The 14176-nt window shown below is 44.2% G+C and overlaps 2 protein-coding genes across 2 annotated transcripts in view; one reads left to right on the plus strand and one right to left on the minus strand.

Moving 5' to 3' along the window:
• MCOLN3 (mucolipin TRP cation channel 3) overlaps window positions 1–13266 on the minus strand; it is a 31331-nt gene extending 18065 nt beyond the window's left edge. The window contains exons 1-4 of the mRNA XM_040470823.1: window positions 13047–13266; window positions 9614–9843; window positions 5098–5265; window positions 136–289 (exon numbers count right to left, since the gene is read on the minus strand). Of these exons, the coding sequence (XP_040326757.1) occupies window positions 136–289; window positions 5098–5265; window positions 9614–9841 (550 nt within the window). The 5' untranslated portion in view covers window positions 9842–9843; window positions 13047–13266. The remainder of the gene's footprint in view (window positions 1–135; window positions 290–5097; window positions 5266–9613; window positions 9844–13046) is intronic.
• A 55-nt stretch (window positions 13267–13321) lies between these two features.
• The window catches only part of DNAI3 (dynein axonemal intermediate chain 3), a 97916-nt gene continuing 97061 nt past the window's right edge, over window positions 13322–14176 (plus strand). Inside the window, exon 1 of the mRNA XM_040470822.1 lies at window positions 13322–13438. The gene's annotated coding sequence lies outside the window, so the exon portion shown is untranslated. The remainder of the gene's footprint in view (window positions 13439–14176) is intronic.

Raw genomic sequence — 14176 nt, forward strand, 5'->3', positions numbered from 1 at the left:
GATAACTCCTATGTAGTTTCTCACTATGACCTAACAGTACAGACCAAATCAACATTTTCAGAGACAAAATTGCTAACTTTAAGTATAAATCAAGGAGTTAAAAAATAGAAGCTCGAGTTTTTTGAAGAACATTACCAGTCTCCATTTCTGGATCAATGTCAAAGGTATCATTTCCAGGACAGATGTTCCCTTGCTTGTAGAAGTGCTGACAGATCGCCATAGCAGACTGCTCGGTACCCTTGTTCTCATATGCATGATTCCCCACTGAGATACTGCGCAGCTGCAAGTACTTGAACAGAAAAGAGAAACAGAAAATGGGAACACCAGCCAGGCAGAAATGAAGCCATGATTCCCTACCCAGCCCGTCTTTGAAATGGGCAGATCCCAACCTGCTTTCTGGATGGAGACATTCACATTCACACTGACATGCGTAGGACGCGACATGCTAATGTGCACCAGGACAGCCACCAGAAAAAGCACTCAAGTTTTGGGCTCAAGTCTCATGTCTGTGACTGTGAGCAAGACACAAACTTTCTGAGCCTCTGGTTCCTTGTCTACAAAATTCAAGGTTTAACCCATGTCATCTCTGCGGTCTTTCCTTCTTTAAAGAACTATGTTCAGGAACTGATCTGTGCATTCAGTGTGAATACAAACTGTATCTTTGAACTATTTCTTGTAAGATCAGAGTTCCGCTTTGCTGCTTTAATATAGGAAGGGGGATACAGTCGTTGCAAGCTAACTTGCAAAACTTAAAAAAAATAGTTTCATCTTTATCTTTGCAAGAATAGTTTAGTCACTTTCCCAGCAATATTCCCTCGTCCTGGAGTCCTCTAAACAAACAAATGTAATTTTACCAATGAGAATCTTATGGTACTTTGGAATAACCATCAACCTAAACTCTGAATGCATTTCTGTAGAAGAAAAAAGGGTTTCAGAGCTTACTATGAACAATGCTGTTTGGCACAAGAAGTGATATGAAGATAGGGATGTGGTAGCAGCCATCTCTTGGGTTTAGTGGGATGGACACACAGATAAATAATTCTACTATAAAAATGCATGTGAAAATGCTAAAATCAGTGAAAGAATCATTTGTAATCTGGGCCTAGGGGGATAGATGCTGAGCTGGGCCTTGTCCAGGCCGCCACCAGCAGCATTTTACCAGATCTGAGGCATGGTTCTCTGTTCTTATTTAACTCAGCCTCCCACAGCGTTTGATGCAGCCGAGTGCCTTCCCTTTCGCAGGATGCCTTCTCCCCTAGACTTCTGGGACACAGGCTCTCTGTCTCAGTCTCCTTTGCTGAAGCCTGCTCCTGCCAACCTCTAGCTGTCAGAGCACCCTTGGATTCAGTCCTCCACTTCCTCACCCACATTCTCTCGGTAAGAGATCTCAACCAGCCCCACAATGAAACAAGATCTGTACGCCAATAGCTTCCAAATTTACGTCTCCTGACCTTTCCACCCAAATGCATACATGGGTAGCAATCTGCCTGCATGGCACCTCTGGTGTCTAAGAGGTATCTCAAATGCAAACGTGCAAACGGAAAAACCAGCTCCTTCCATGAAAATGCCCTTCTCAATCAGTGACTCCATAAGCCAATCAGGTTCACAGGCCGAAACTTAGAACCGATTCTTCACTCTCTTTTTCTCATACTCCACTTCCGGTCCATCAGAAAGTCATGCATTACTTTCAAATTATCTTCCAAATCTGACTGCCTCTCATCGCCTTGTCCACACCACCTCACCTCACCCTGACAAACTGAATCTCTTCCTACTGCTGTGGTCTTCCTGCTTCCCGTCCGCCTCTCACCACAGTCCAGTCTCCATATAGAACTCACAGGACTGCTGGGGCACCTGGGTGGTTCAGTCGGTTGAACATCCAACTCTTGATTTTAGCTCAGGTCAAGATCTCAGGGTCACGGGATCGAGCCCCATGTCGGGCTCTGTGACAACAGTGTGTAGCCTGCTTGGGATTCTCTCTCTCCCTTTCTCTCTCTCTCTCTTTGACCATTGCTCACTCTCTCTGTGTCAAAATAAATAAATAAACTTAAAAAAAAAAGAATGCACAGGATTGTTACAGGACTAAGTGAATTAATGCACGTAAAGCCGTTAGGACAGTGATACCCAAAACACGAACCTGTTCCAGACTCTGTTCGTGCTGTCCCTTCTCCCTGGAGGGCTCCTCCCTGAGATGGCTGCAGTCTGCCTCCCCACACTCTGGGCTGTCCTGCCCACCTGTCACTTATCAGGGGGCCTTTCCTGACCACCTCCACCCATTCACTCTGCCTGCTGCTGCTACCTTTTTTTTTTTTTTTTTTTACAGCACACTTATGTGTACTTATAACCAACTGACAAACGGTATCCTTATTTACTGCCTGTCTCTCCCTATTAGAATATGACTTCCTCAACTTTGTCTATTTGCTCACTGTAGTATCCATGTATCAAAAACACTATCTGATACAAAACAGATGCTAAATACTTGAGGGAACAGATATTAGCCTTTGCTAATATTAGAGTCTCTCCCCCACTGAAAGCCCTCCCATGGCTTCCGGTCTCTCTGAGAATAAATTCCAAAGCTCCTTTTCAGGGCCTGTAAAGCCCTAAGAGATCTAGCCCAGTCACACTCCCCTCCTTTGTATTTCCTCAAACATACTAAATGTATTCTGGCTTCAAGAGCCTTTGCTGTTGCTACTCCTTCAGCCTGGAATCTTCTTCCCCAGACTTCGAATCCTCAGAGAGACCTTTTTTGACCACCTCGAAGAAACTGTTAACCCTCTTGTGCTACTTAATTTTACTCCATAGCACTCATTACTATCTGAAACCAAATGGTTTGGGTTAAACTTATTAAAATCCACCTCCTTTGGGGCACCTGGGTGGCTCAATCGGTTAAGCATCCAACTTCGGCTCAGGTCATGATCTCACGGTTCATGGGTTCAAGCCCAGCATCGGGCTCCGCGCTGACAGTGCAGGGCCCGGAGTGTGCTTCAGATTCCGGGTCTCCCTCTCTCTCTGTCCCTTTCCGCTCATGCTCTCTCTCTCTCTCTCTCTCTCTCAAAAGTAAACAAACATTAATTAAAAAAAAAAATCTACCTCCTTCATTAGAATGTAAATTCCACAGGGCAAGGAATTTATCAAGGCTACTGCTCTAACCCCAGCACTTAAAACAGTAGTAGGCATAGAGGAGGTGCTCAAATATTTGTCAAATTCATGATAAGGTAAAAAATATTCTAACACTTTTATAGCAGAAGAGCAATAGTTGCTCTTCATTTATGAGAGCTAATCTCTTCACAGTGAAATGGCAAACTGCTAGGACAGGATATGTAATTACAGCACCAAGCTCTCCATTGGCCATGGGACTGGGAAAAGGAGCCAGAAATCCACGGTAATAAAAGTAAGCTGCATATGCTGTTAAGTAGCATTACGTCCTACATGTAGGGGGCAAACAGTATGACGTAGAGATAGTCAGTTTTGAGGTTTTTGTTTTCTATTCGAGGAAACAAGCGTATTACGCCTTGCTAAAGCTACTCTGAGCCAAATTGGTAGTTTTATTTTGGGGGTGGGAAGGTGTAACAGGTAAACAAGTCCATTAAATGAAAACGAAGGGTAAAAGATATTGAGTGTAGTAAGGTCCCAAGTAGACCAGCGTGCCTGCAAGGTGGGGGGTGTGATGAGAAGGAAAGCTGGAGAACAAGCAGGGGTCATGAAGTCGAGTCATACAAGTACGGGCCCATCTGAGTGCCCACTGTCTGTGAGCCAATCCTCACAGGAGTTACCTAAAGATCTGAACCTCCTGACCATAGAAACTTGTAAGTCTTGAACCTTGTAAGACCTTGAAACATAAAAGACCCAAGGTGCAGGGCAGCAGGTGACCTGCTAACATTATAGGATATGCTGTGGCCGGACTGCCTTGCTGTCCTCGTTAAGACTGTTTGTGGAAGTCTGTGCGAGAGCTGGGTGGTCAGAGATAAGTGGTAGGACTGTGTCCAGCTAAAGGGCAGCCCTGGAGCTGGAGTCAGAGACTCTGGGGCAGGAATGTGGTGTGTGGGACTATGGCTGGAAGGTAGGTGACCTGTGGGACTGACCGATGGGGCCCCCAAGTGGCTGTGGCCTCTGTGGGGCTTTAATCAGGGCTGGGCGTCTGTCCTCACTTAACCTCTGCAGCTCTGCCTTGACAGAGGAATTTTTCACATAGACCCAGAATCCTGTGTAATAACTTATTCAATCTCCTTCTATTACTATAGATTTCTGGCCATTGACAGAAAGCCTTGGTGCCGTAAATACATATTTCATTCTGGCTGTTTGCTACCTCATGGTACAGAGATTGTCTCTAGATAATGAGGAGCCATGATTTCACTTTAATAATTTACTTTTTTTGGCAGTTAATCAATGTTACAATAAAATCATTGTCATGTATGACTTTAAGGCCTTACTTAATTTTTAAATGAACCTTCAGATCTTAGTTGCTATATATGCTCTGCAAAGTTAATATTCTCATTATTGGTTAAGAGCCCCTGAAAGTATAAACTCTGAAGACTTAATGAGTACTTACAACCAGGGCCACGGTTAATAATTTTAAATCTTTGAAGCACTCATGCCAACCCCTAGCTCTGATTCTTTTTTTTTTTTTTTTTAATTTTTTTTCCAACGTTTTTTATTTATTTTTGGGACAGAGAGAGACAGAGCATGAACGGGGGAGGGGCAGAGAGAGAGGGAGATACAGAATCGGAAACAGGCTCCAGGCTCCGAGCCATCAGCCCAGAGTCTGATGCGGGGCTCGAACTCACGGACCGCGAGATCGTGACCTGGCTGAAGTCGGACGCTTAACCGACTGCGCCACCCAGGCGCCCCTAGCTCTGATTCTTTTAATGAAGCCTTTAAAGTTTCTGCCTCTCTGTCACTAAACAATAAGTTTTTCTCAGTTTTTAGTTTCATAGAAGATTGATGGTGATATTTTTAAAAATAATTTAAAAATGGTTTTATCCCTATCATCACAGAAATGTTCACCCTTCTACACTGGAATGTCAGTTTCTATTATATACCTTGCTAACAGTTTCCTGGGCTGTTCTTTCTCCCAAGTAGGAACGCACATACTTGATTTACCTGGTTGACTGCAAAGATGATCTGATCATACACATCACTTTGCGTGTAGACTGCGTAAGTGTCATCCATTCGGTCCACATATCCTTTTAAGAAGAGGTGTTTGAATGCTATAGTGTTCTCTTCCTTGAAAGCTACAACCATCTGGTTACTCAGCCCAAAAAAGACCAGCTTCAAAAAAAAAAAAAAAAAAAAAAAAAGGAAAAGAGGGTGAAAAACCAATGAAACAAAAGGTCTCCATATAACGACCAATTTATCTATTCCAGATTCAATGTTTAATTAATCCTGAATGTATTCAATAGAAATTAAAGTTTCTGTAGCTGTTAATTAATTTGACCTTAAAGAGAAGGTGGGCTTCTAGTTTTAAAATGAAAGAAAATAAGGGCGCCTGAGTGGCTCAGTCAGTTAAATGTCCAACTTCGGCTCAGGTTGTGATCTCACGGTTGATGAGTTCAAGCCCCATGTTGGGCTCTGTGCTGACAGCTCAGAACCTGGAGCTTGCTTCCGATTCTGCATCTCTCTCTCTCTCTCTCTCTCTCTCTCTCTCTCTTTCTCTTTTTCTCTCTGCCCCTCCCCCACCTGCACTCTGTCTCACTCTCTTAAAAATAAACATTAAAAAAATGTTTTTAAATAAAAATAAAATGAAAGAAAGTAGCTTTGCACATTTTCATGTATGATCTTACTTAGGATGTTGCCCCCACCACTAAAAGCTTTATTTTAGAGAAGTCCTTGTTTAGGAATTTAGAGAAGCTAGGTCACTCTGGCTAAAGAAATGGGAAAGTTTCTTTAAGAAAGAAATAATGATGGAAACCCCTGAAGTATGTGCATAACTTGGGTGAGGACATTTGAAGAGCTCAGGGAAAAGACAAAGAAGGTGGAGTACAATTTAGCACTTTGGTGGGGGACATTGAGGATTCCAGCATAATCCAATCGAAGGACCACCAAGAAAAAAAATGTCAACAGAAAAACTGGAGGCAGATGGTCCAGGGGGCTTACAGGGCAAGTAAAAGATCTTTAAATGGCGAGCGTCTGGGTGGTTCAGTCAGTTGAGCATCCAACTTCAGCTCAGGTCATAATCTCTCAAGTCAGTGAGTTCGAGCCCCGCATCAGGCTCTGTGCCGACAGCTCGGAGCCTGGAGCCTGCTTCAGATTCTGTGTCTTCCTCCCTCTACCCCCTCCCCCGCTCACATTCTGTCTCTCTCTCTCTTTCAAAAATAAAATAAAAACAAAAAAAATTTTTAAAAGATTTTTAATGATTTATGCAGGACATCAAGAAGGTTTTGAAGAAGGTGTACAATGCAATATAAGAAATACCTTAAATAAGTCTAAATCCTCCAATCAAACTATTATATTTAATTTCACCATTTAACTACCAAAACTGTGACAATAAGGCCAAAAATAAAAATATCCTCTCGACTGACCTCTAAATTAAAGAATATTAACAAACATATCCTTACATATTCATGAAGGATTGACAGCAGAGTTTTATATGAAACTCAGTTATTCATGCTTAAAATCGTTGTTTAACTGCATTGCTGTGGTATTAACATAAGCTCTTTCAGTCATAGCTGAAACTTTATGTACTCAAAGTCTCTCTTCCCTCCAAAACCATCTCAGTCTCTTGCTCTTTTGCACGTCCTCTCTCTTGCTCACTCTCACTTGTTCTCACTCTGTGACACACACACACACACACACACACACACACACTGTAACTTTAGAACATACACTCTAACATACACTCTGGATCCCAGAGCAATGCAGGGTGTATTTTATATGGAAAAAGGGAACAACATTGAGCACCTAGGTGCCATACCAGGAGCTTTCCTCATACAAATCCCACAGTACAGTTCCTAATATACCCATTTTATAGATGGGTACATAAAGGCAAAGAAGTTAAATAATGTTGTTCAAGTCACATCACTAGCAAGGGTGTAGCCAAAATCTGAACCCAAGTCCAACAGACTAAATCCACCCTGGCATGCTACACAAAGTAGTCCAGGGTCTTATTGGGGAAAAGTAAAGCCCACAAATCTTTTCTCTTTTCACCTCTCCTCATGATGTATGTCCTACACCCCACATATATCAGTGCTCTCCTCCTAACTGGACTTGCGTTTCTGAAGAGCCTCTTTAAGCCAAGTATCCTATTTAAATCCCAATAAGATGACAGCTTGATGTTCTAGGGATTTTACAACTAATGAAGCTGATGACTGAAAAGCCTCCAGAGAATTCCTAAAGACCAATTACCAATGCAGTCAAATACATGAGTACCTCCCTCACGCGAGCACTGAGCTGGGTCCAGAGGATGCGATGTGAAAACAACAGTCCCTGCCCTCAAAGGTGCACCCATGGCAGAGAGAGAGCCATTGTAATTCAGAGACTAAGCCAGGTAGTGGGGAAAGGGAAAATTTTAGTAGGGTGCCCGTCATCAAAGACACCTTTCTTTTGTTGCTGCAGACACAAAATCTCCAAGTGAACAGAAAGACCACCTTCTCTCCCCTGAAAAGTGGGAATCTGTCACCAAGTCACACTTGCTCAGTCACAAAGTTTTTACGTCACCTCTGCTTGGTTGCTGCAGTACAGATTGAGGAAACATCACAATTAAGAAAAACTCTCAGTTCCTTTTAAGAACGTCCCTAAATGCCTTTTATATGTGTATTACTAACAGGCTTAACATCTTAAACCACTGGTCAAATTTCCTCTTGGGCACCCTAGGAAACGGAGGATGGTTAGATGAACTCCCTAAAAGATTTAGGAGTAATTAAGAACACAAGTCTTAGAATAAAACCTGAGTTGAATCTCAGCTCTCCTCTTCTAGTTTCCTGACTATGACAATTTTACTTCAGGAAGCCTCAATATTCTCATCCGTGGACATAGGGATACCACTACTTACCTCTGACTTAAGAATTGAACATGATGATGCTTAGCCCCCAATATAGCAAACACTCAAGTGGTAACAATCATACTAAGTAGAAGATATTCATGTTCATCTGAATGTTCCCTCTACTTATCAGAAACAACACAGATGAAAATTTTCACTATTGTGATGCACTGTATTATCACCTGGAAGAATTTCAATTCTAACTTGCCAATTATTATATGGAGAACTGAACACCCATTTTAATGGTGACATATTAGAGAGAGAGCAAGCACCTGCCTCTAAACTCTTGATTCTGCCACTGACTAGTCATGTGGCTTTTTAAAAACTCTATAAACATCAGTTTCCTCTTCGGTAAAATGAAGGATGCTAGTTTTTATCCAATAGGAGTGTTATTATAATTAAATGAAATAATGTCCTGGGAGAGAGTAGTCACTCAAATGTTAGTTTCATTTACGTAACACAAGTGTGAGAAATTTAGGCAAAAATTCTACCAACTTCATATGATTGTAGAAATCCCCTTAGCTTCTAACCTTAAGCATTTGTGCCCAACAATCAGTTAAGATTAGTCATTTCAGGGCTTTAAAGTTTTTTTTCCTTGAATACTTGTTATTTATTTACATATGCATTTTTTCACCAAGTTAAGTATTAATAAAAATAAACCTATCACATCTATTTTTCCTGTTAATATCTGCTTTTAATTTTTTTCTTTTGCTTTTAAGGAGAGATCATTACTCTTACGAGTAGGAAAATATATCTTCACAAGAGTAAATCATAACCAGTATATATAAAGAATTGCAGGGGCGCCTGGGTGGCTCAGTCGGTTGAGCATCTGACTTCGGCTTGGGTCATGATCTCACGGTCTGTGAGTTCAAGCCCCGCGTCAGGCTCTGTGCCGACAGCTCGGAGCCTGGAGCCTGTTTCGGATTCTGTGTCTCCCTCTCTCTCTGACCCTCCCCCGTTCATGCTCTGTCTCTCTCTGTCTCAAAAAAATAAATAAACGTCTAAAAAAGAAAAGAATTGCAAAATATGGTTTTCCCCAAAAATGTCAACAGAAGACAAGGAAATGAGATTCAAACTCTGCTAAATTGAAGTCTCATATTTCACTGTGTATGCCACTCATTTTTAGTTAACTCCACATTTTTCCACATTGCTCAGTGTTGGGGTTCCCATGATCACGGGGTTCCCATGATCACAGGGTTCCCATGATCACAGGGCTGTGAGAATCCAGATACTTGCCTTAACAGAAACCTTTGAAATTTCTGAAGACGGAGAAATTCCCAGGAAACTAACTAGGAGGGTAAAGAATCCTCTGGTTGGGCAACAGCTAGTTTTCATGGATGATTTAAAAACCTCCAGCTTCTCTATTGGAAACCGAATATTAAAATCTTCGTTTCCTAAAAACTGATTCCATTTTGTGACCAAAATTGTAATTTAATGAAAGATGAGAAGGAAAATAATTAAGGAAAAAAAAAAAACCCCAAAGTCTTCTTTCACAAATATTGAAGGGAGAAGGGTTTAAGATTGTGTTTCCTAATTTATTGTTCTCCATTATACATACAGTTGAAAGTTATGAAAAACCACTGTCCATGCTTTTTGTTACTAAAAGAGGCCTTCACTAAACTCATGATTTGAGAGGCTTACCTGTATAGTCACCATCGCAATTTTTAGAATTTGTATGCCAAGCTTCCATGGTTTTCTACCACGAGCCCAGAACTTCTCACAAGGATTCATGAAAAAAAATTTGAGTTTTCGCCTCATCTGGTCTTCTAACAGAAGCTCCTCAGAGGGCGATGTATGCTGGTTAAAAGTACAGTGATTTTCCTCTTCTTGAGAGCTGCAGCTACTGATTACAACCTCGGGATTTGCCATCTCTAGGGAGAGGAAAAAAAAAAACCTATTTACATTCTATAAGTAAAGGTATAAATTTATATTCTTTGCTATCACAGGCTAGTTGAAGAAGCCCAAACAAAAGATCTGGTTTCGACTAAGCCCCATTGTTCTAAAGGGCACTTTAGATATTTACAGAAGCAATTAGAATTTTGTTTCAATTACTAAGTAAATTTTCACCTGGTTGAAAGTTGCTGCCCTCAAGGGCTACTCCTGTTAGTAAATGATTGTATGTACATATATATATAGTACGTATACACTTTCTGCCTCATTCCGTGACAGAGGTAGTTAGAACAGGGTGACCTGCAAGCCTATGTAATGGTTTTAGAAGGTAGGTGGACCCTGAAATAACAGGCAAAATTTTGTATATATGAAGATATGGCCATTTTTCCTGCAGTGATACTTAAAAAAAATTTTTTTAATGCTTATTTTTGAAAGAGAGAGAGAGAAAGAGACAGTGTGAGTGGTGAAGTGCAGACAGAGAGGGAGACGGAGAATCTGAAGCAGGCTCCAGGCTCTGAGCTGTCAGGACAGAGCGTGACGTGGGGCTTGAACTCGTGAACCGCGAGATGATGACCTGAGCCAAAGTCAGACGCTCAATCAACTGAACCACCCAGGCACCCTTGTGCAGTGATACTTAACGTTTCACCATATTATCAAAATAAGTTTAAAACCGGAGTTAAAGGTAGCAAGATGTGGTGCAGAGAACTAAAACCGTGTTTGGTGTCTAAAATCGGTTCTAAGACTTGACACCTCTGTGACCTTAGATAAGTCACTCAGCCTCTCTGAGCCTCAGTTTTCTCTTCTGCAAAATAGTAATAACAATACCTACCCTCATGTATTCTGATTAAATACAAATGCAAATAAAGCCCTAGCAGTGGTTCCAACACTGAGCAAGCAGCCTCACTCTCCCTATGGCCCAAACAGCCAGGTCAGCTTCCTGAACAGGCAACAAGATTCTTAAGGGGCGACGGAGGCTCAGGAAACTTACCTGTTCTACGAAGGGGAATGCAGAAGCTTAATTTAAGTCCAAATCGCAATCAGCCATATCACTTGCATTTGACTTTTATTGAGGGCCTTATATATATGTAGCACATTTTACTTTTCAAAGTACCTCGTATCTATTATCTCTTTTATCTCTTTGAAACTAGATGGGGCTAATTTTACTGTCTTTGTAGTCAGCATTTCCAATCCAAAATGACAAAGACATCACTCCAGAAGCAGGGGCTTATCTTGGATTTTCACTCCGACCAATATTAATATTATGGAAACCTGTTCAAAATAAAATACCCCCAACCACCTGGCAAAGTAGAGTTCTTCCGTGTAGAAGAGAAAGGCTGGCTTTGTGTGATGCTGTTACAGTGACTTCTGCTCAGAGATCAAGGTGGGGGAGGGATTAAACCGAACTATAATAATACAACCTCTAACAAGTTACTGTTTAGGTAATACACTGCTTTCCAAATATAGAATCCCACAGTTGATTCTGATTCAAACATTCTTAGCAAACCCAACAGCTCCAAATAATAGATATTGGCTATAAAAACTAGCCACGGGGAAGCTTTTAAAAATCTTGATTAATAAAAAGATTAACAAGAAGACTGCTGAGTCAGCAAAGCATAAAGCCTATTTACAATGGCATGAAAATACAATATGCAATACCTTCACAATGCAATAATTATGATCGAACTCATTCAAGTATGGTTCTTACGTCTTAAAATGCCTGTCAAAGTATGAGTACGGAAACTCTCAGGTAAAGACGTAGGGGAGAGAAAAAAAGCTATTAATCCCTTAAGATTTTCATTCAAGAACATTTTATTTCCTTCTTCAAAAACGAGCAGTTAGAGACTTCATCAATGGGACTTAAAAGGAACATGATTTTATGTTCATCACAACTCTCACGTGACTAACCATTAGTAATGAAGCAGGTAATAATAGTGCATGTTGGTAAATTACAGACTTGACACACTAAGCCCTTTCTATTTTGATACAGGGTAAAGTAAACTTTCAAGTAGACACGCTGTGTAACAGCAACCCACAGGAACAAAGAGAAAATGAGACAACGGCAATCAATTTATGGCACCAAGCTGTCCCGGAAGCAAGGAATTTCATTCACAAGGACTGGCCGCTACACTTGCTGCAAACGTTGGCTTTCCCAAAGTCACACAAGCCCTTCCTGGGGGTGCACTTTAAAAAGTGCCAGGTGTCCGGACCCCGAGGCGCCGAAGGAGTGCCCGCCAACCACCCTTCACAGCCACCCGGGGGCGCAGCGCAGGATGCGGGGTAGGTGGAGACGCCCCGCAGGAGAGAGCCTATCCGCGGTATCAGACGCGCTCTTACAATCTACAAACTGACACACAGAGGCTGTTTATTCACGGAGATGGACGCTTAACTGGATTCAGCTGCAGAAAATGAGAGAAAACCAGGGAATATGTGTGAATAGTAAAAACCTCAGTTGACAAAGGAACGCAACCTCATTTCTTCAGAAGCGTTGTCTCACTCCATCAGACTCAAAACTCCTCTCTTCACCCCTGCCACCCCCGCAGCAGCGTCCCCGCTGACCTTGCGCTGGCAGGTGCAGCCGCAGCCCGCCCTCCTCCCAGGCCTCCGCGTCACCAGCAACTTCGGACGGCCCAGCTTGGCTGGAGGCCGCTTTCGCCCCGCGCAGGGGTCCCGGCTGAGCACCTCCATTTCCATCCGCCCCCCACGCCGCTAGTAAAGGCCACTCGAGTCACGAGACGCTGGCTGAGCAACTTCTGGACCATCCCTGAGCCCCCGGCCGCCCCCCAGACGGCAAACCCCTCCCCAGCTCTTCCAGGGCAAGATTCTGGCCGCAGGTGGCTTCAGCTCTCGGGGTCCCTGCCTCAGGCTTCCGGGTGGGCGAAGGCCTGGACAGGGGTTGCGCGGCAGAGCCTCCAGCCCGCGCAGCTGGGGTGCGGGCTGACCCCAGCCGGGGGCCCCCCACCTACCCCACTGACCTTGGGCAGGCTGCCGAGCGGGCGCTGTGCGGAACCGCTGCAGCTCGCACCCCGCTCCCACCTTCGTCCCTTCCATGGCGCCGACGTCCGGGGGTCCTGACCCTCTCGCAGTGTGTCACCGACGGCTCCCAACATCGCGGTCCCTCCCTGCACTCCGCGGGCGCCGTTCCCACGACACCTGATGCCTCCGGGCGGTGCCGGGCTCGACTCACCTGGGGAAGGGGGGTGGGGTGGCGCTGTCAGCGGGTCAGGCAGGGGGGTGTCAGGTCTTCTGCGCTGCAGGGGGAGCGGCAGGTTCGCGCGCCGCTCTAGAAGCCTCTGAAGCTCTGCTTAACCCGGTCCAACTGGAGCCCGGAGGCCGTGAGTCGCCGGCGGTGGCATCCTCCCCGCCGCCGCTTTGACTCGTGACCCTCCTCCCCTTTGTCCCACTCTTTTCCACGCCCTTTCTGGGTAGTCTTTCAGCGGACCAGGTGGTGCGAAGGAGGCCTCCGAACGAGCCCGGAGCGGTCCGGGTCTCGGGCACCCTTTCACGCCCCTCCCGGTTCCTGTAAACAACCCGCATAGCCCTACTCGGGTTTCTCCAGTGCTCAGGGGCTTCGGCGAGGTAGGTGCAAAAAAGTGCGTGGGCTCCGGGCTTCCGACCGCAAAGGGGCCTCCCCTCCTGGCCGAAGGCTCTCATACGCTTGTGGGGCGGGGGTAGACCTGAGAATGGGTGTAAAGGGCCTGGCTGCGGGTGAGTGCTCAGTGCTCTCCAGCAGCCGTCCATTCTGAGGTCTGCAAACGGGGGAAATCGTGAAATTTGTAAAGTCTTTTCAAGCCTGAGCCTTTTACCCTCTCTAGGCCTTCCAGCTTTGCAGAATTGCTTGTAAGCAATTAATTAGACTCCACTAGGCTGGGTGCTGGGGACAGAAAGAGCCCTGGAAAGCTCTTAGAAGAAATAAAAGCTGGACTCTGGACATACTTGAGGTAGTGATGAAGATTGTGTGGCCAAACATTAGCCAGACTGCTAAACCTCCTAAGCTCAGCCGTGCCTAGGATTACATTTTTTTGTAAAATCCAGTTTTAGCAAGAACCTTGCCAAGTCAGTTTAACCAACACCCCCGCCCCCAATATCTGATCTTCAGTATGTAATTGTGTTCCTCACCCTCCACCAGCCCCCATGAAGTCTGGTCACCCTGGCCGTTTTCAGCGAGAGTCCTGTTAGGTGGGTTTAGCCAAAACTCCCCTGATCTTGTTTTCTCTTGGTAATTTTCCATTCACTGACCCCTGTCCTGCTCCTGGGCTATCAATTCCCACTTGCCCATGCTGTATTACCAGTTCAGCCTCATCTCTCTTTCCCCAC

The sequence above is a fragment of the Herpailurus yagouaroundi genome, unplaced genomic scaffold (genome assembly GCF_014898765.1).
Source record: "Herpailurus yagouaroundi ecotype Mexico unplaced genomic scaffold, PumYag 77, whole genome shotgun sequence".
Classification (NCBI taxonomy): Eukaryota; Metazoa; Chordata; class Mammalia; order Carnivora; family Felidae; genus Herpailurus; species Herpailurus yagouaroundi.